Below are 20533 nucleotides of genomic sequence, written 5' to 3' on the forward strand. Positions count from 1 at the left end.
CCTACTTATGAGCACACGAACGAATTTGCCATCTGCCATTATGAGCGTAATACTGTCAAAAACAAGCACACAATAATTATAATGATGATCAAATAAAACTGGAAATTAGCCCAAAGTGTGTTAAGTCAAGCGTCGAATCCGAACAAAGGAACTAATGCCAGCCAGAGCCGAAGGCAAAAAGAGACAGTAAAATTGGCTGGAAGACAGCGGCTAATGAGCGTGCGATAGGAATAAAGGAGTGGTATGCGGCCAAAAGCCAAGAAAAGTTGGCTAGAAGGCAAAGATATCGCAGTACTAGTCAAACAGAGAACTGCAAGAGTGGCATTTTTTGCCACCCTGATCACACTCAACAATTTTGAGTGCGGGTGCCACTCACACCGGTTCTCGCGGGTACATACAAACACCCGGTCAAAATATTCGGGTGTCTGCAAACACCCTGGTGCCTGCGCACCCGAATCAATGCGGCACCCTACGTCGCGGGTACCGATCACACTTGCCACTCATAACGAAGGGTAGAGAAGGCAAACATGCAGAAAAAGGCAAGTGCCTTTTTCTCGGAAACACCCGGGTGTCTGGCAAAACACCCGGGTGTTTTGGTAAACACCCGGGTGTTTTGGTGAACACCCGGGTGTCTGGTAGACATTCGAGTGCCTGTGGTAGGTAACATACGAAAAAGAAAAGTATAGTAAGTACTGAAAAACGAAATATATTACGCCCAAAATCTGTAGATTTATGCATTCTTTTTACAGAAATTTCACCAACACGAAATAGACATTTCTTTTTTATATCTTATATTACTTGCTTTGTTAAAATTTTTAATATTTAATTCCCATATTTAATTTTGTATGTATAATTTTTCTTTTTAAAGTGATAAAAAAAGCAATAGAAATAGAATTGTCTTAATTAAGTATAAATATTATTTAATAATATATATAATATATTATAATATATATATTATATTATTTAATAATACATAAGTTTGTTTTCTGTTAAGACATTAGATACATCAAAACGCAAAAACATGTGCACGACCTTTTCCTTGGGTATTTCCATTCACCCTAAATTTTTTGGACCGTGTCTCGCTTCCACCCATACAATTTTTATGCATACAGAAAAGTACCTGCGGCCGATCCTTGCTTGCGCGTCACCCACCCTAAACTTCTTTGCACAGCAGACACCCGGGTGTTTTTGTGCAAGTACAAAAAACACCCTGGTGGCAAAACACCCGGGTGTTTGTCATTGCTAAATTTAGGGTGTCTCCAAACACCCGGGTGCGGAGACTCCCGGTGTTTAGCGGGTACACTTAGGGTGCCGGTGGCTTGCTGCAGTTCTCTGTAGTCAAATACCAGAATACAGAGAGCATTTCGCTCGATGGGCTTGTGGCAAGACTAAGCGTCTTAGTGGCAAGTTGGGAACGGGGTAAGAGCAAAAAGCCGAAAGCAAAACAAAGAGGACCGACCAACGCAGATGGCAAAAAGAAAAACTCAATTGCCGCACAAACTGAGCCGCCATTGTTTTCTTAATTGAGTGTCTTTTACGAGTGTGTGTGTGTGTGCCAGTATGTTTGCTTATACATGTACATATGTGGAGTAGCTGTGTGTGTGTGTGTGTGTGTGCAGCCAGGACACTCTGCTCATTGCCGCCTATCTGCCGGCGGAGTTCGCTTATCAATTACATTGAATTTACCCAGGCACAAATGGCTTTTAGCCATTCTTCGATCCAACCGCACCACCCCCCGCCACCCCCAGCAATCAATGGCTGCCGGAAATGATGGCATAGGCAGTCACATTGACTTTCGTGCCCACTGCCACCTCTCCGCTTCCGTTGCTTCCGATTTGACGCTGATTTCACAACTCGCCGCACGGAAATTGCCCGGCCTCCCATTTATGGCTTCAGTAAACACCCGCACCTCCTTCCGTGACCCTCACCCCTCCATACTCGATTTTCGAATCTTCACTGTACTGCACTTGACGAAGGCAACGGCGAACATTTTATTATGTATTTTCCGTGAATCTCCAGCACCAACGTGCTTCATAAGTCGCCTGATTTATTCCGTCCACGTAGCACTCACTGCACAGTTTGATTGCCACATTCGCATGTAAATCCTGGCCTCTAAAAAGTGTTCTAACCAAGCGACCCAATCCCACAAATCTGTCCCACGTCATCGCGCATAATCGAGCTTTTAATTTTGGGCAATAAAACTTTGCCGATTTAATATCAGGTACGTGGCGCCTTCATGCTACAAAATAAAGCCATAAAATGTGGAACTGACTTCGAAGGCAGAAAATCACACAAAATTGAGAAAAATAAGTATGAGTATAAGTGTAAGTGTAACACCTTTCAAATCGCTGAAACATATTTCCCAATTTATTGTCAAGTGATATATCAACGATTTCGGTGGCCTACAAAGTTTGCCTTTAAAAGAAAGAGATTTTGTTCATTAAACAACTTGATACCCGAACCAACCTCAAGAAAGTTTGTTGTACGAGTATTTCAAACTTTTGCGAAGTTTACGCATAATTTTTTACGATGTTTTCCGCAGTTTCTCCTTTTGACGGCTCATCGTATTCTTATTGTTGTTCGACAGGACTCACCCAGCATCCAAGGATCTCTAATAGATTTGCGGCAAACAATTTTATTCACTTTTTGCTATTGAATTGGTTATTATTAATGCCGCATTTCCTAAGCTGTTGGCATTAAGTATATGGCTAACTTTTCTACTTCAGGATATTAAATGAATTCATTACAATTTTCTTTCATAGTTTGATATCTTCTTGGCAAAAAAGATATTAAAGTAGTCTAGCATTAAAAACCAAACTTGTTTGCACTGAAATTTATGTAAGTATCAACTGTAGATAAGAAGTTTTGAAAACGTTTTTTGTTTTGACATTGCTGTCGAAATTTGAACTAGTTAAAAACAACAACACTATTTAAGACTATTTAAATATAGAAAAATATACAATGGATTCAGAAGTCGATAGTGGTGAAAGCATTTCAAATGTCTCAGTAATTTTAACGGACTCCGATGAAACTGAGGAATATATTGTAGAGAAGATTTTGGATCGAAGGAATTACATGGGCCAAGTGCAATACTTGGTCAAGTGGCTAGATTATGCCGATGAAGATAATACCTGGGAATCGGCCACAGATCTGGATTGCCATTCCCTGATTAAATCGTTTGAACAAATAAGTCTGAAGAGGGCTCAAGATCTGAATAATCTATACGAAACTAAAGCTAAACGGCTGAAAATTGATCCTTGCTTAGTTGTAGATAGTCCCTTTAATCATGGATTCACAGCTCAAGAAATTTTGAAGGGCTATACAAATAATGGTGAAATATCGTTCCTAATTAGGTTTTGGCATCTCGATGAACCTCAGGTGGTGCCAAGTGAAATGGCCTATGTGGAAATACCGCAGATGGTTCTGAAATTCTATGAAAATCATTGCAGCTTTCAGGATTATTTAAATAATTACATTTCCTGACTTGCATAGTTTATATCTCAGTTTAAATTAGTAAAACTGACTGATTTGACGTCCCAGAGAACTTTAAAGTGTATGCTATACTTCTTGCAGAGTAAATAATAAAAGGCGTCCCTTGGCACAGCATTACAAACAATAATGAAGGCAAAATGCCAAGTTTTAAGTGATTTTGGGGCGTGTTTGCCCGGCAGGCAGCGTAAACACTCCTAATTGCAACAACAGTGCCGGCAAACAAGGCCAGGAATGTACGACAGCCAAAATGAAGCGAAAATATTTGCATTCCGTTTTTGTGGCCATTCCCTTGTCTCATCCCAAGTCCCAAGTCCAAAGTCCTAAGACCCATTTCCCTGTTTTTTGTTGATGGGGCGTGGCCGGACACACTTTTGCCCTATATATTCGTGTTTGTTTGTCGGCATTTGGAGTTTTTTTTTGGGGGCTTTTGTGGGCACGTAGCCACAATAGCAGCAAAAAGGTTTCGTTTATGCCTTCTGCACTTTTGCCGAGAATTGATACTGCAATATCCGGCGGAGCAAGTTGAGCTTCAATCAATGAAGCCTCGTTTTTTGCTCTTCGATTTTGGTAAGTTTATGTCGGCCAGAAAAGAAACTAAGATCTATTTGAATTGATAGGCACACGCTCCATTTAAACTTTTGGAACTTTCGATGTAGCGATATTATTGCACTGTTTACTTGACCGAAATGTACTCTCTGTAAATACCCAATCCATGAAACTAGTGGAGCATTTATTCACGCTCTGGATCTTCAGATTTAGTGTGTTTAAAAAGGTAATATTTTTTGTTCCCAATTTCCAAGGCAATAATAGAAAAAAAAAGGGGGAAACAAAAAATTAATTTGGCGCCTACATTCTATGCCCCACACTCCAACACATCCACTGGCTTTTGTTTCGCATGAGGTCAAGGGTTAAGTGTATACACCCATACATACATACATACATGATGACCGTATTTGTTTACGTGCCTGCGTCGACCCTCAAAACAATGGACTGCCATTGTTTTTGCTTTTCTCCCCGCGGACTCGGCACAAGATGTAGATTAGGTGTGCGAAATGAGGGCAGATTTATGCTACCCTGGAACTCATTATCGAAATTATGAATTATGCAGTTGGCTTCGCCTCTTTGGCTCTTTTTCGGGCCTCGGCTAATTTGAATATAAATTTAACTCATAAATATATATAAGACGATTTCCGGCAGACGGCGCCACAGCGAATAAGTTCCTTTTTTTTTTTGGGTGTTCCTTTGCCCTAAGTAACTAGCTTCAAGCAAATAATCAACAAGAAAGCCAAGTAGTTGGCCAAAAACACGTCGACATCAGGTCAAGCAGTCAGCGGGAGAACCGCAAAAGCAGCAACTGTTGTGAACACTTCAAGTTTTATGGCCAAAACGAGGACCGGAGGTCGGTTAATATTTAAACAAAACAAAAGTTTCGTGTTGCAACATATTTTTCCTTTCTTTCGGCTAATTTTCGAGGAGGGTATCGTCATCATCTTCATTATCATCATCATTGCCATCTTGGCGGGTCTTTACTTTGGCGGCTTGGCATAAATAATGCTGCTAATTAAGTGTCTGTGAAGCTGTTAATAACAAAATGGAGGGCAATTATCAGGATGGCGGCAAAAACGAAAGATAAAAGCTAAGCACAAATACTTAGGGCTTACTGGATAAGTACTGTGTTGGCTTTTGTGTTTTTCTTCGAAATATTCGCTACATTTCACGGCTACAAGATGGTAAAAAAAAATAGTAATGAAAAAAGCAGATTATAATTATTAAATAATTTAAATAAATACAAACCAATAAAAACATAAATAGCTAGAAACGTTGCTACCAATTTAATAACATTTATTGTTTTATTTTTAAATAACCGGACACGAAAGCAAACTGAAATGGAAACATAAGCTCGCATGCATGGAAAAACATTGTGTTAAACGATTTTAAATATTCATTTGCTCTTTATTTAAATTCGATGTAAAAATATGGGTTATAAATCATTTCAAATTTACTTTCATGCATAAAAATAGTGATTGTAATAGTTAGCTATGTTTATTGGCAGTACAAAACGGTCTTCATTTTAACTCTGCCACCTTTTTTGACGAAATTAAGCCTGAATTTATGCATTTACACCCATAAACTAATGTCACGTTCAATACTTGTTAAGTAAAGAGGGAATAAAATAAATAAATGTGAAATGTGCAACAAAGATGCACTTTTTGGGTACATTGAGTAGCCGCACTGTTGCAATAAATTTAATATTATTTGCTGTTTCGCCAAGCTGCCAATTGCAATTAAATGCAATTAGTTTGCTGCGTAAAAACGACACATTTTTTGTTGCACCACAAGGACGAGTGGGAAAAAAGCCAGAGGAAATCAAATTTAATAGCACAGCGCTATGGAAAAAAAGACAAAATGTACATCCTTTTTTTTGTATCCTCAACCACCGATTATAAAAGTTGCGAAATGTGTGATAAATAGTATATGCGTTTTCAGTGATTTCCTTCGCAAATTCCAAACCCCACGAAATACCCAGTTCAAACAAAAGTGCGGGCGGACAAAATGGGAGTCCTTGCAAACTAAATTATGCCGATGAGTGGGCGGTGTGGGCGTGGCCCGATGAAATGAGCGGGACGTGTTAACCATCGAGCGCCGCAGAAAATAACAATTTATGTGCCACCCCAGCCCCAAAAAAAAAGGAAAAAAGGCGGCGGGGGAATCATGGCAAAGATGTGGCTGCAATCGGCAGGCAGTTGGCAGCTGTGCATGGCAAGTAGGTGTTAAATATTTAATGATTGCCAAAGCGCAAACAAGCAGGATTCGCAGGATGTGGCGCCTCTTCTCCTCCGTTGCAATTCGTTAAGTGCTCCGCACACACACACACACAGAGGCACTCAACGCATGCCACGCCCACTGGAGGATTGAGTGCATACAATATGCGGCAATTTATGCGCACAATTGGGCTGCCACGCCCATAATCAGGCACACGTACCGCCCACCCACTACATAGATCGTCAGCATGAGCAACCGAGCAACCGAGCAACCGAGCAAACCGCTCGACGGCCACAAAACTAATTGAAATTGCCAGAGCAGTCGGATGGCATTAGTTTACCTTGCTCCCCGGATGGATGGGATGGATGTGCCCAAGGAGGCCGATGATGCCAGGCTGATGAGCAGGCGGGTTTGGCACTCAAAAAACAACGCCGCCTCATTTTGTGTTTCATGCAAATTGGTACACGGCGCGTATACGTAACGCAGTCACAAAAGACGTGAGTCGGTTTTAAGGGTCCCAAGCTTTCAGCTAGTTGGCTTAGATGGTGGGCTAATGAGTTAAGTTAATGAGCTAAGTTATTCAACTCATTAAAAAAAACATTTAAAAATGTAAAACACATCAATTTGGCAAGTTTTCGGAAACTTGAAAGACAATGCAACCTATTGAAACTTAATGAGAAAATGAAGCCAAATCATAGGTTAAAGAAAATCAAGTTATAAAATTAAGTTACAAAATTAAGTAACCCGCTAAAAGATAGTGTTTAGTAATTACTTAAAGTCAATATGTTTTTGGTATTACAAATTCCATTCGATTATCTTCTAAGACTACTGGGATATAAAACCAAATCGATGTGCTCACAAATCTCAATCGACCTGGAAATTCAAATGATTCACTTTGTTTTTATAACCAATTTATCTTTCTATTTCTTTTTGTTTTTGCCACGAGCACTGAAAACAAAACTGTGACAACAGCAGAACTGCCAACGATATTACTTCGTAGGAATAATACAGAGATAATGCCACACAGAACACACACAATCAATATGGGCACGGGCGAAAAACAATAAAATGGAAACATCAACTCGAGAAGTCATCAATGGATGCATGACAGGAAGGAAGCGGAAAGGAGCAGGAGAAGGAGGAGCTGGTGGACTATCGCTGTTTGCCTCTTGGTTTGCCTTTTTGCTTGCGCGGACAATGACAACCATGAGTAGCAATGGACCAAAATGAATGAGTCTATAAATAAATGAATGCAGCGTTTCCAATTCGGTTCAATTGGTCCGGAGCAAAGACAAAAATACAAAAATAAATACGCTGGAAAAATCCAACCAATAATGGTGAGCAACAAAAAAAACCAGCTATCAACGAAATTATACAATTGATCAAAATTGTATTCTCTTTGGATTTAAGTGATTTTTCAGTTCTGCTTTATGGAATAAGCTCTCTGGTTCGAAACTTTTGAAATGGATACAAGGATTTAATTCAAGAAATTTTCTAAAATTACGTTAAAGTTTTAAAATGTTCTAGGGTTTCTTTGGGCCAAATTTCCCAGCGTATTTTAAACAATTACAACTTCTTTGCTACTCAATGTATTAAACTAATATTTTCGGATCACTGGGGATAGTTGATGCACTCACCACGCAGAACTTCTCGCTCTTCTTGGTGCACTCCTTCAGGTAGAGATGGGCGATGTCCTTGGTGTAGTTGGTGCAGGGCGTGATGGAGCCCACGCCCTCGTTGTACTGGCCACACATGTGGCACTTGAGCCCGTCGGCGAGTCCCAGGCTGCCGCTGCACAAGACGATGGCCACCAGGATGGCCAGAGCTTTCACATGGCCGCTGGACGCAATCGATCCCGATGCTGATGAAAATGAGGATGAGGATGTTGGATGCATATGCATTGACGAGGCCTTGTGCTCGTCCACGTCCAACGAGTTGACAGCTGCTTTTGTTGACATTGCTTCTTGGTTGCCGCTCGACATTTTCAAATGAGTTTTGACCTTTACCACAGAGTTCACACTCACTAACACACTGCCACCAAACACACACTGACGCGCTGACAAACTGACACACTGACGAACTGACAAATGGGCAGACTGAAGAACTGACAAACTGCACTCACTGAAATTGCAATTTTCACGTTGTTCCTCTCAGTGAAATCGTTCCGCTTTTTGGAAGACTTTGTTTCTACTGCGACTATTCGGTTAATACATTAACTTAATTGTTGTTTTTGTTTGTTTGTATTTGTTTTAAAACGTTCTGACAAAGATCTTCGACGATGTGTGTGCTACAATATTAGACATTTATATAATTTATTATTTAGCCCAGTCATGTTATTAACTTTATTGCTACTGCAAAATACTTAATTAATGGGACATCTTGGCAACCAAAAGATATATTTAAAATTATTAATAACCCTTTTCTAATAGGTAATGTGTTTATTTCCAGCAAAGAAGTGGCAACTGTCGCACTTTCTTCCAATGCAATTTTATCTTTTTGCAATTCACGGTGCTGAGTAAGTCACAAAAGCCTTCTATGCTCTGGTAACTTTTGTTGCATGCACCTTTTGTTTGGAATGTTACAAATTGCCAGCAGATGCCACGCCCAGTTTTCCATCATTTTTTTTCTTTAAGCCCATAAGCATGTAGGCCACGACCGCACAGGGCCACACGTTTTTCTCGAAACTCGAAAAATTGTTTTCAAATTGCTTTTGTTGTAAGTTAAATGCGCGAATGCGAGTGTGTGTGTGTGTGTGGCGGGGGAGGAGGGTAAAGGGGTGTTTGAAAGTACTTTTCTATGCGTTCAGCGTTGAGTGTTTCCACGAATTTTTCCGAAAATACTTTGATGAACGGCAGGAGCTAGCCAAAATCGTATTACGGATCTCATTGTGTTCTTTTGTTGCCTACTTTTGGGCTTTGATTTGATTTGCTGAAATATATATGTATGTGGGGCTTCGGGGAAAAACTGAGGAAAAAGTCGGTGCTGGATCAATTTGGGGCTTGCAGTTTCTGCTCTTTTATTCCGCTTGAAAATCAGCCAGCCCTAGCATCACGCATACGCCGTGTGGCCCTCGCAGCAGCAGCCAATTAACAAGTCATTTCTTTTCTTCCTTTTTTATGTGTTTCTGTATTTTAATTAAGCGAATGAATGCAATGAGTTTTGGGTCCATCATAATGGGCGACCTTCCGCATTCTGTGCTATGGCAAATGCAATATTTTTTTCACATTTTTTTGGCCGCCTCAATGGCAAGCGTAAAAACACACAAAAACAGCAGAAACATCGTCGACATGATCTTTGGATTTGAATTTATGGGAAAAACTGTGTTTTATTCTGGCAAAAAGATATCACAAGCGTTTGTATAAATTGCTTTTTAAAGAGATTTCAATCTTGATTTTTGTTTAATTTGTTTATGCTTTTGTTACACTCTGAATTCAAACACAAAACCAACGGACATAAACTTTTGAATTATTTCAAACGGCGTCCGCCCAACCGTGCGTTCCGTCTGAGTTGAAAATGTTGACTGCAGTGCCAGAAGTTGAAGCCGCGGCCGTAGGACCATCAGCATGAGGAAGCATCCGCAGCAGCAGTATCAGCAGCAACCGACGGGTCGGATGAGCGATTTCGATTCGGGTCGGGTGACTTCGTATTGGTCCAGTGACCCAGTGCTGCTCAAACTGCTTACTTCTTCATTTCGGTGCTAATGAAGGTCTGCAGCACAAATATTTATGGTCGAGGGAGTTGCAGGCATCCTTAGACCTTCAGAGGCCCTATCGAGTATGTAATGTATGTTTTTCATTGCGACTGAAAGTGCATATTCTGCAGTCCAGCTGGAAGCATCAAAAATCTTTTCTTCTTACCATTGATATACTCAACTTGAAGGGCAAAACAATTAAAAAATAAAACATAATTCACTTCGGCCATAACAATTAATATAAAATTATGTTACATATCAATTTTAATTACAGTTTTAAGTGTATCATAAGCGCCAATTTTAACTACAGTTTGATGAGTACTATAAGGCCACAGAACACTGCTTGAAACTGCTTTAACTGCTTGATAGCCAAAACCACTGCTTGGGCGCCAAATCTAACTCGTTTCATCAGAAACAATATGCTAAATTTATAGCTAGTAAAATAATTCCCAAAATTTATTGCCCCCCAAAGCCTTTATAATAATAACACAGATAATTAGCTTATCGCCCCCCAAGGAACAAGTAAAGTAATCTGCCAATCTGATTATTTATTAAGTGGTTTCATTTTCCATTTATTGTACAATATACTTTGTGACTAAGCCAATAAGATTTGGTTGTGTTTGATCCAGTCAACGTACTCGCTAACCTTGCAGTAGACACCCGGATAGGGAGCCAGGGTGCAGGGTTTTACGCTCCAGGACACGATGCCCACCTGCTGGCCATTGTAGATGAGCGGTCCACCCGAATCTCCGCTGCACTGACCCTTTCCACCTTCGTCTACTCCACCGCAAATGTGATATCTGGGATCAGTTTGGCCATTGTGACGGGTGGTGCACTCCTCATCCGAGTAGATCTTCAGTGAAACCTCCTGTAGGGTTTTCTGCACACTTCCATAGGTCTAAAATAGATTATACTATGAAATAATCTCATTTAAAATCGTATTTTCCGACGAATAACCCACATCGTTGAGACCCCAACCGATGAGCACTCCCTCAACTCCGGCATCCGATTGAGGCACATCGAAAGCCAGAGCTGGCAGCTCTACAGGAGCCACGGAGACACCATCGAACTCAAAAGGTTCCTGCACCATCAGCAGCGAGATGTCATTGGCATTTTGGCGAGTGGGATCGAAATCCTCGTGCTGGATGATCTTCTTAATGCCCACCACATTCGGACCCAAGGCACTTATGTTGGTCACTCCAAACTGAATCGAGAGGGTATCCGCAGGACGTCCTTTGGTGCAATGAGCAGCGGTCATCACAAAATGTTGGGAAATAATAGATCCTCCGCAGGAATGCGAGCCATCATAGCTGCGTAGGGATACCTTAGATTTGATCCAGAAATCAACGATTTAAAATGTAGAACCTTTACTTTTCTAATTGATTACAAATAATATTTAATATTCTACATATTTTTGAGTCACTTCTCGGGTCATTTCTTTTTCTTATAAGTTTTTCCAATTCCGATTATAGTTCACTTTACTGTTCCTTACCACGAAAGGATACTTCAGCACACTGGAATCCGTACCATTGACCACTCTGTTCGTGGGAGGCGCGGCCTGACCAACCGCAGTAATGGTCAGTAGAGCGATTAAAGCCAGACTGAGATCTTGATTCGACAACATATTTGGCCAAAAAATGGTACTCCGTGGTGGGCTACCGTTTTTATAAGCTCGCCGCATATGAACGATTAATATTATTTACGACTTTAGATAGGAGGTTATTGAATCTGTCGACATTTGTATAAAATGGTACTCGTCGGGCCACCAAAGCATTTAAAAAGAAAGCCAAAATGCGCAAAAAGAAATGGTATTCCCAACGACTTTAATTGTTAAAAATAAAAGCAAGCTATCGGACATTAGTATATATTTACAATAAAAGGAAAATTAGCACATCTTTTGTGATTTCATATATGCAGTTAATTGTGGTTAAATGGTTATGCAATATGTTGTATAATTATCACATTTAATTTAATAATTTAAAATGACAAAAAGTAAGATTAAAGAATGATTAAATTTAATTATAGAAAAGGGGAACTTACCCCCTATATTATTTTTACACCACTTATCAAAGAAAACAGGCAAATCCCGAGTAACTCACTTGACACCGATTTATGGCTTAAGAAGGCGACCACTTTAATCATTCAATATCAGCTTTATTTATTGCAGGTATAGACCATACTCTGTTCACAATGATAGTGCGATGACTAGGCCAAAATAATCTGGCTCTTCTTGATCCAGTCGATGTACTGGCTGACCTTGCAGTAGACACCCGGATAGGGAGCCACAGTACAGGGCTTGATGCTCCACGACACTATGCCCACCTGCTGGCCATTGTAGATGAGCGGACCACCGGAATCTCCGCTGCACTGTCCCTTGCCGCCCTCGTCCACGCCCCCGCAGATGTGGTACCTGGGATCCGTTCTGCCGCCATGCCGTTCGGTGCACTCCTCGTCGGAGTAGACCTTCAAGCCCACCTCCTGCAGTGTGGATTGGATGTATCCGCCAGTCTAAAAATATGTACGCTGAGATTAGAGCCTTAAACACAAACTATGATCGAAGTCGAAACCAACCGCATTGAGGCCCCATCCGATGAGCACTCCCTCGCCACCAGCATCCGTTTGAGGAGTGGCAAAGGCGAGCTCCGGCAACTTCACGGGTGCCACAGTGACGCCATCAAACTCGAAGGGTTCCTCCACGAGCAGCAGTGAGATGTCGTTGGCATAGTTGTTGTAGGGATTGTAGTCCTCGTGCTGGATGATCTTCTTCACACGCACCACATTCGGACCGGTGGCATTAATCTGGGTCACTCCATACTGAACGGACAGGGACGAGGCCGTGCGTCCGTCCGTACAATGGGCAGCAGTCATCACAAACTGCTTGGAAATGATGGAGCCACCGCAGGAATGCGAGCCAGAGGAACTACGCATCGAAATCTGTAAGATATTAAGGTAAACATTACTTTCATTCATTCCACCCATTTCAACTTTCGATCAACTTACCACGAAGGGGTATTTCTCCACGCTGGAGTCCGTGCCATTGACCACACGTCCCATTTGAGGAGCACCATGGGAAACGCCCGCAATGGTCAAGAGGGCAATGATTGCCGACAGACAGAGATCCTGATTCCGCGACATTTTCTCAGCTAAAAATGAGCACCTATCGTTCGACAGCCGCTTTTATAAGCCTTCCGACATTGCCCATTCATGTTGATTACGATTATTTACAGCAATTGATAGGACGAGATTATACCTTCGCGATGAAAAGAGAGCGCCACTATCGCGTTATCTTGACCAATATCAAACGAAACTGCTTCGGTTATCTTTAAACAATTTTAATCAAATTAAGCACTATAAACAGAATGAAATAAAGGAGCGGCGGACTTGACCAGCCCTGGAATGTGATGGTTCTCAATGAAGTGCGCTTAAAATAGAAAATCAAATGGTTTAAAACTTAACAACGGTTTTCAGGCTGCAAACAAGTGGGTCAGTATACACGTAGAAGGCCATCGGTGTTAGGACTTACATAACAATTACGAATAGGATTACCAATACATACAGAATAGGGTGTTTGGGGAGCGTTACAAATAGCGGTCATGCTACTGCTGTACATAGAAAGCGAATCTAGTAGAGACATTTGTATATCTGTATATTGTATATAAGATCATAGAAGGCTACGTGACTAAGCGATGCTCCACGCACATCGTCCTACAAAAATACTCTAACAAATGCGCACCAGGCGCCCAAAATTGCTCATCGAATTCAATTCAATCTTTTGTTGTCTACTGTATGCTGCAGCTGCGTACCGTGGACAGCTTCTGCTCCTCCTCGTCCAAGTGCTTGGCGCTCAAAATGCTCTTGATGCTCTCCGCCTCCTTCATCCAGAATTCCAGCTAAAAATCGTTGTTCATAGCTTAATTTGTTTGCTTTAAGTGCACATTTGGCTCACCTGCTGCAGCAAAAGATTACGGCGTTCGCCCTTTGGTTCATTATTCACAAACGGCACCAGAATGCCCAACGCTGAAGTGTACGACTCCAGTGCTGCGTCCAGCTTCCGTTCGTAGAGGTAAAGCTCACCCTTCCGTCCGATTTCCAGGCCAGTCTTCAGGGACGGACTTGAGTTCGAAAGGGCATCTAGAATGGAGGAGCGGTATTATAAATGATCAACTCTACAACACAAATTATATCATACATAGCTGTTTATAGCGGGCATCCGGCTCCAGCATTTCAGCAACCCGCGAGCTGCTGGGCTGCGCAGCGGGCTCTTGGGAAGCTGAAGGTGGCTCTTGGTTAGCTGTGGCAGCTGTCGCCGCCTGCCGTTGCCGTTCAGCCAACATTCTGTACTCGTCCTCGATTATGCAATTCTTGATTTCCTCGGCGCGCTTTGTGTAGGACAAGGCACGATTGCGCAATGCCAGCCGCTTGGTGGCGTCCGTCTCCTCCGTGATTAGCGGCACAAAATACTGCAGGGCACTGCAGTACAGATAGTAAGCCTCTTTGTAGTTGCGTTTCTCATCATAGGCGCATGCCTGCGTGACCAGATCAATGGCCTTTTGCAGAGTATGCTCTGTGGGAAACGTCTTGAGATCGAGAAAAGGATGCGCAAAGAAGTCCGCAAATGATATGCGCGCCGTGGGCTCGTGGGCCAAAAGACGGCGCAGGAGATCATGGCACTCGTTGCTGATTCGAGCGTTTGGTGGCAGTGTTATGGCCTCGGCCTTTCTGATCCTCAGCAATAGTTCCTCAATGGTTCGCGAGCTATAAGGCGCCTTGCCGAATAGACATTCGTAGAGGATCACCCCGATGCTCCAGAGATCTGCCTTGGCATCGTACTGATGCTTGCGCACAATCTCCGGGGCCATGTAGAGCGGCGATCCCTTCAGCTGTTGATTGATTTCGCCCAGTTTCAGGTGCTGAGCAAACCTACAACAAATTCGAATTGTTAGTACAAAGTATCTATTGTTATAATACTTTGGTAACTACCCAAAGTCTGCCACCTTCAGGGACACATTGTTAGCTCCGCGGGTGAGCAGCAGGTTCTGTGGCTTCAGATCGAAGTGGGACACATCGTTGGCTCGCATGTACTGCACAGCGGCCGCCAGTTGGCGCAGAAAGTAGCGACAGGTGCTCTCCGGCAATGCCTTCTTGGTTCGTATAAAAGCGGATAGATTGCCGGCATTGCAGTATTCCAACACAATGTAAATGTTTCTGTAACAAAGCAGAGATTAATACTTTTGTAGATTGCATTGAAAACCGATTAGTTCTGCTGAAATTGGTCAAAACTGGATTAGTAATATGTTTGAACTTAACACCAATAATAATTGCCTAGTAAAGATAACCTAGCGACATAAGTTATACCGGTTCCTAGTAACTGAGCCTGCCTTACCTAGAATTATTATACGTAATCGTTAAAGTTAATGAACTGATATCAACGCAACAACATATTTATGACCTACACCTATAGAGCTATCCAGTAGTTTGGATTGTAAGCTATTGGCTAATCCTGCTAGAAGGATGAATCATCAACTAATTGTATGGAACGATGGAGTATACTTGTCGTCCCAGAAGAAATCCTGTAGCGTCACAATATACTTGTGCTTGAGTTCCCGGAGGAGGCGTATTTCGGTGATTAGGTTTTCCCGCGAGGTTTCCGACAACGTCGACATTTCCACATTCTTGATGGCGTGATAAGTGCGCTGTTTCTGCAATGATAAAACGTAAATATTAGACCCTTGGCGCTATGTGGTGTGTATGTAACTGGTGTCCCACTTTGTGCCGCGCTTTGTATACGGTCGCATAGCTGCCCGCTCCGAGTTTTTCGAGAATTTCGAAGTCCGTGATCCGCGGCAGTGACATGTTGGGCCGGTCATCTAGTTTTGATACCAAATATGTTCAAATTTAAATGTTTATGTTTTCCATTGGTCAATTGTTTTCGCCCTCCTCTGCTCACACACACACACACAGAAGCACACATACGCGCGCGCAATCCAGGGCTTCGCAATCGTTCCGATAACGCAGTCAAGTTGCTGGAGCTAATCGATATCAATCAATTGAATTCAAACTATATTGCGTTATAAAACAATTCAATTTCGTTGAATATATTAAAGATCAATTAGGGATCACCATTAACATTATTACACAATGATTCAGCAGATACGACTGGAGTTCTTTAACGGAATTTTATATATCGGGAACAAACTTCAAAGATAAAATTTATACGTTTTTAAACTGCACTTCTTATAGCCATGAACATCTTACTTATCAATACCAATACAATCATTTTTCACAAAACCAATATTACATTTAAACTAATAAATAATTAGGCGCCCAATTGAACAGCTGATTTGACAGTGCTGCCCATCTCATGCAGTATCGATAGCACTTGTTGCTCTATCGGTATTTCCTACTTTTCTTTAATGCATCCCTGTAATTTACTAAGCCCTGATTCGTGTGTTTTGTTTTTGATGCGTTGCGAGGTGATTAATATTTCCATTTTTAGAGGTAAATAAATGCAAAGGCATTTCAATTATTGTTTTCCGGAACCTCTACACACCCTGCAACATCTTAACACAGCGATATATAAAGTTAACCAACTTTAAAAGTGCTAAAAGCGCGACCAAAGTTTTTAGATATGTTAAGCCTCGCTTGACACACCCAAAATACACGAATTAAGCAAACACGCCCTGGTCAATAAACGAAAATTAATAAAACTCGCCTACTAACGGTTATATTTCAAATGCTTTATTAGCTGGTTGAAGAATTGATAAAGGACTTCCCTTCTTATACACCTGACGAGACTTACAAGGCTTCATGATGAATTACGGCAGGAAAACGCCCTCCACATATCGGTCCAATCCGTCGGTTTATTCCCATGCCACGGGAAGGTAAGTCTGCCATATAATCTTCATAGAAATATGTCCAAGCTAAAAGATATATATCCTTCCAGATCCTCGACAAATTTACACTCCAAGATGTCCCGATCCACGCGATCCGTCAGGATTCCGTGGTACCAACGACCGTTGCTCAAAAACAACCAGTATATCGACATACAGAAGGGTGCCATGCTGGTCGGATTGTTTGCCATTGTAGGATCTGAAAATCCTTATAAAGAATGTCTTTTTGTGTAACATAAACCCCCTTTGCAGTTCCTGTCCCTCTTCACCATCGCCACGAGCATCTTTGACATCTACTGCTATGCGATGGCTGCGCCAGGATCCACACATTATGGCTACTACATCATATCCTATGAGTTCGTCTATGTGGGCAACAAGCATGGTAAGCTTATTTGAGTATCCTACGATTTTATTGAAATGTCTTTTTATGTCCTATTGGAAAACGTGTTCTAAACATAGAATATCCTTATATAACCCACCTGATTTATTTTCAGTTCGCAACATGCTGATTGTCTTTGCATTGTTCTCGCTTATCATGGCGCTGATAAACTTTGTGACCAGTGTCCTTCTCTGCGTGGCTCTGCGCAAGGTAAGTTTTAGTGCTGGGTATCCAACAGTTGTTGCATGCAATTCATTTACATTTTTCATTGCGCGAAAGCATAAAAAACTGGGAGAACAGAAACGCTTACTGAGCAAAAGGGTAACATACTCATCCTGCACAGTCACAACCAAGAAATTAGCACATAATCCCATCAATTGGCAAACGACTTTTTATGTAAAAACCCATTATAATATATGTTTTTTATGATGCTACCATAGGAGTACGAGAGGAAGGTAATGCCCTGGCTGTGGTCCTTTGCCATATTCACGGTTTGGCGGGCTTTGGCACTGATCTTCTTTGCCATTGTCAATGATCTGTACTTTGCCTACAACGTGCTTATGGTGCTCCTGTGGACCATTTTCTGTGTGTTGTGTATCTATGGATGGGCCTTGGTGTACTCTCTGTTTTTGGAACTGGTAGATCTGACCAAACTGGAGGATCTGGCTCATTTACGCGTAAGTTCACTAAGCAATCACATCCAAAATATGACTAATGATTCTATTAACCTTTTCAGATGGGCACAATGGCCTCCCTGCACGCATCCACCGCCAACTCACTGGCAGGATCGCGGCCAACCACCCCACACAGCACCGTGTCCACCATGCCCGTGGGCTAATAAAAGTATTTTCCATCCATCTATGGGGCTCACAACGAAATTGCACAATCTATTCCGTCCGAAAGCAGCACAAGATTACCCTGATGCTTCGCACTCAAACATTGCTTAAACTATAGTGTACATTCCATCCACCAGTTCAGTGCCTTAGAGATGCGCCTCTCGAATACCACAAATTTTAACCGCGAATCAGCGTAATTAGTATTAAGTCTATTCCGTCCAAACGCATACATATGTTTTTTGTGTACTGTTGAAGAATCTCTGCCTTTATGTATGTCAACATATCGTGTTTTTTATATGCATATATAGATGTACAATCCGAATTGTAGCTATGTATCTAAAATATTAAGCGACAAGCAATATAAAAAATACGAAACCAAAAATATGAGTCTAATGACACTTCTGCTGAATCCGTTTTTGGGCGTTACCCAAAAACGCCCACATTTGACAGCAGTTAATCTGAACTCGTCTGCGTCAAGCGATAAAATGTCTGATAACCTATTTCACTGGATTTTCCTTAACCGTTTTGTTTTATATAAGCAATTTTAAATTAAATCCTTTAAATATTGCTTATAAAAGTTCAATAGATGTTAGAGTCCTAACAAGATGTTAGGATTTTTGCCATTACCATAAATCGAAAGGGGATCCCACTATGTGCACCTGGAATTTCCTGGCCCCCATCAATCTTTGAACACACAATTGCTGGGACTTGTTTGCAGCGCTGAAAGTCAGTGCTCTGGTCATTAACACCCGAAATTATTAGCCCCACACCGCAAAGTGGGGCATTTCAAGTACACACGGGCACAAACAAACATTCGCCGTGGGATGGGCGGAGGCCAAACGAAGTTCAATAAACTGTTTTTGTTAATCATTCCATGGATGACGACAACTCCGGCGCAATTTGTATGTGTGCTTCAATTTGCTGGTGGTGATAGAGCTCAAGCTCCTTTTTCCCACCCTATGTCACATACATTTTTCTCCTCTGCTGAATATTTTCTCATCTTCTAAGAGCATTCTGGTTTCCTCGTTCAAGTGGGGTAATTTGAACAATTGCAATTGGAATTCAGCTGGAAAACAAACTACGTCATCGAGTGGCGATTCTTTGTGGTCTTTGTGCTATCTTATTCTCGGGGTTGAAGTTTTTATCTTTTTTATAGCCATATCTTGTGCAATTAAAAAATGAGCCAGCAAGAATATCTATATAAATTAAACTATAAACTTAAAGTTTAAATTTTAAAAGAAAAGTTAACTTTTTGTTTGGATAAATGGTTAAAAAAAAGTACATTTTTGCCAGAATGTTAGATATTTAAATATTTTTTTAATTTTCTGACGCTGCTTTCACAGTGCGTAGTACTCTTGTTTAAAATTTCTACCCATGGTCCTTTGTCTCTCATCGATGAATGTCGTTGTTTCTGTTGTTGGTAGAACGCAATTTGTTGCATGCGCCGCTGCCTTATCCAGCAACAAAAAAAGTGCTGCGCAGCAACAACAACCCCGTGTAAGCCAGGCCAACAATAACAAATCATCGTGGCCAGGGGATTGGGGTTGTGGTTGAGGGTGGGCCGTTAGCAACGTTTCATTGTTTACTGCAGTTTGCGATTTGGCTTGCTACGCATTAAAGTTCAGCAAATTGCGTTTCCTGCGAGTCCAGTGTTGGCCTTCTTTCTTACTTCACCATTATCATGTGCTATGAATATAATGTATGCATTTTTACGGTAAATTTAGTAAGGATCATGTTTATGCGTCACAAGTTACGATATGAACATTGTGATCCAATCAAATGTTACCTAACTATTTTTGGAAAATATAAATACTTTGTAATACATAATATGTAATACATATAATATGAAATGGTATCAGTGCAAATATTTGTTCACAAAATCAATTTCAGATACCCTATCGCACAAACGCAGTTAAGTAATTGCCTGATTCGCCATCACTCACACAGCTGTTGATCGCGAGGAACTGTAAATGCACCTGTCTCTCTCACCAGCAGGTTGAATGCACCACACAGCGAAATGGTATAGGCGAACGCGAGAAAGAGAGGGCTGTACTGGGGCGATTGTGTGCCAAAAATACACCAAGCTTGGCTGCTCCCTCTTTCTATGGTTGTCCTTTTGGCCCTCTACCTCTCCTCCTTTCTCCTTCTCTCTTTCGCCTGTACACTGCACTTCTTTTTCTTCTGCCACAACCTTGTGCGTGTACCCACATGTTTACATAAAGTGCAACTGTGTGCACGAAAAACGTTCACCCTCTATTTGTAGCTTCAATTGTATCAGCATAATTATAGACACCGTGAAAAAAGGGGGATTGTTATACAAAAAAATTGCTTAAATAAAAGGAAAGTAATGAGATGGTGGCTTCTTTCTATTAAACAATACAAGGTAACTATGTATTTATGTACTTCCAGTACCGCTAAATTCTGCCACTATGTACGTATAGACATACATATTCCCCAAATCAGAGCACTTAAATAGATAAGC

At 41.4% G+C, this 20533-nt stretch overlaps 6 protein-coding genes across 7 annotated transcripts in view; 2 read left to right on the plus strand and 4 right to left on the minus strand.

The window, feature by feature from the left end:
- LOC120453314 overlaps window positions 1-9826 on the minus strand; it is a 29286-nt gene extending 19460 nt beyond the window's left edge. Inside the window, exons 1-2 of the mRNA XM_039637970.2 lie at window positions 9708-9826; window positions 7893-8542 (exon numbers count right to left, since the gene is read on the minus strand). Of these exons, the coding sequence (XP_039493904.1) occupies window positions 7893-8237 (345 nt within the window). The 5' untranslated portion in view covers window positions 8238-8542; window positions 9708-9826. The remainder of the gene's footprint in view (window positions 1-7892; window positions 8543-9707) is intronic.
- On the plus strand, window positions 2888-3608 carry LOC120453315 (chromobox protein homolog 1). Its single transcript, XM_039637972.2, has one exon. The coding sequence runs from the start codon at window positions 2962-2964 to the stop codon at window positions 3481-3483; it is 522 nt and encodes a 173-aa protein (XP_039493906.1). The 5' UTR covers window positions 2888-2961; the 3' UTR covers window positions 3484-3608.
- Window positions 9827-10541: 715 nt separating the features above from the next.
- Window positions 10542-11570, minus strand: LOC120452778 (chymotrypsin-2). Its single transcript, XM_039637167.1, has 3 exons — window positions 11439-11570; window positions 10908-11270; window positions 10542-10844 (listed from the first exon to the last, which is right to left on the minus strand). The coding sequence occupies exons 1-3, from the start codon at window positions 11568-11570 to the stop codon at window positions 10542-10544; spliced, it is 798 nt and encodes a 265-aa protein (XP_039493101.1).
- Window positions 11571-12079: 509 nt separating this feature from the next.
- Window positions 12080-13106, minus strand: LOC120452621 (chymotrypsin-2). The gene is made up of 3 exons (XM_039636927.1): window positions 12947-13106; window positions 12518-12880; window positions 12080-12454 (listed from the first exon to the last, which is right to left on the minus strand). Exons 1-3 carry the CDS (start codon window positions 13079-13081, stop codon window positions 12152-12154), a joined length of 801 nt encoding a protein of 266 aa, XP_039492861.1. The 5' UTR covers window positions 13082-13106; the 3' UTR covers window positions 12080-12151.
- Window positions 13107-13257: 151 nt separating this feature from the next.
- LOC120452620 (serine/threonine-protein kinase ULK3) lies at window positions 13258-15911 on the minus strand. The gene is made up of 7 exons (XM_039636925.2): window positions 15713-15911; window positions 15497-15645; window positions 14927-15151; window positions 14136-14866; window positions 13893-14077; window positions 13750-13836; window positions 13258-13367 (listed from the first exon to the last, which is right to left on the minus strand). The coding sequence occupies exons 1-7, from the start codon at window positions 15797-15799 to the stop codon at window positions 13269-13271; spliced, it is 1563 nt and encodes a 520-aa protein (XP_039492859.1). The 5' UTR covers window positions 15800-15911; the 3' UTR covers window positions 13258-13268.
- Window positions 15912-16356: 445 nt separating this feature from the next.
- Window positions 16357-18433, plus strand: LOC120453770. 2 transcript variants are annotated; one of them, XM_039638606.1, is made up of 7 exons: window positions 16357-16444; window positions 16692-16827; window positions 16890-17028; window positions 17089-17218; window positions 17331-17425; window positions 17656-17892; window positions 17952-18433. In XM_039638606.1, exons 2-7 carry the CDS (start codon window positions 16754-16756, stop codon window positions 18051-18053), a joined length of 777 nt encoding a protein of 258 aa, XP_039494540.1. In that variant the 5' UTR covers window positions 16357-16444; window positions 16692-16753; the 3' UTR covers window positions 18054-18433. The 2 variants fall into 2 exon arrangements, with proteins under 2 accessions (XP_039494540.1, XP_039494541.1); XM_039638607.1 differs by having other exon boundaries at window positions 16401-16419.
- The last annotated feature ends 2100 nt before the right edge of the window (window positions 18434-20533 follow it).

This window comes from Drosophila santomea, chromosome 3R (assembly GCF_016746245.2).
Source record: "Drosophila santomea strain STO CAGO 1482 chromosome 3R, Prin_Dsan_1.1, whole genome shotgun sequence".
In the NCBI taxonomy this organism is placed as follows: Eukaryota; Metazoa; Arthropoda; class Insecta; order Diptera; family Drosophilidae; genus Drosophila; species Drosophila santomea.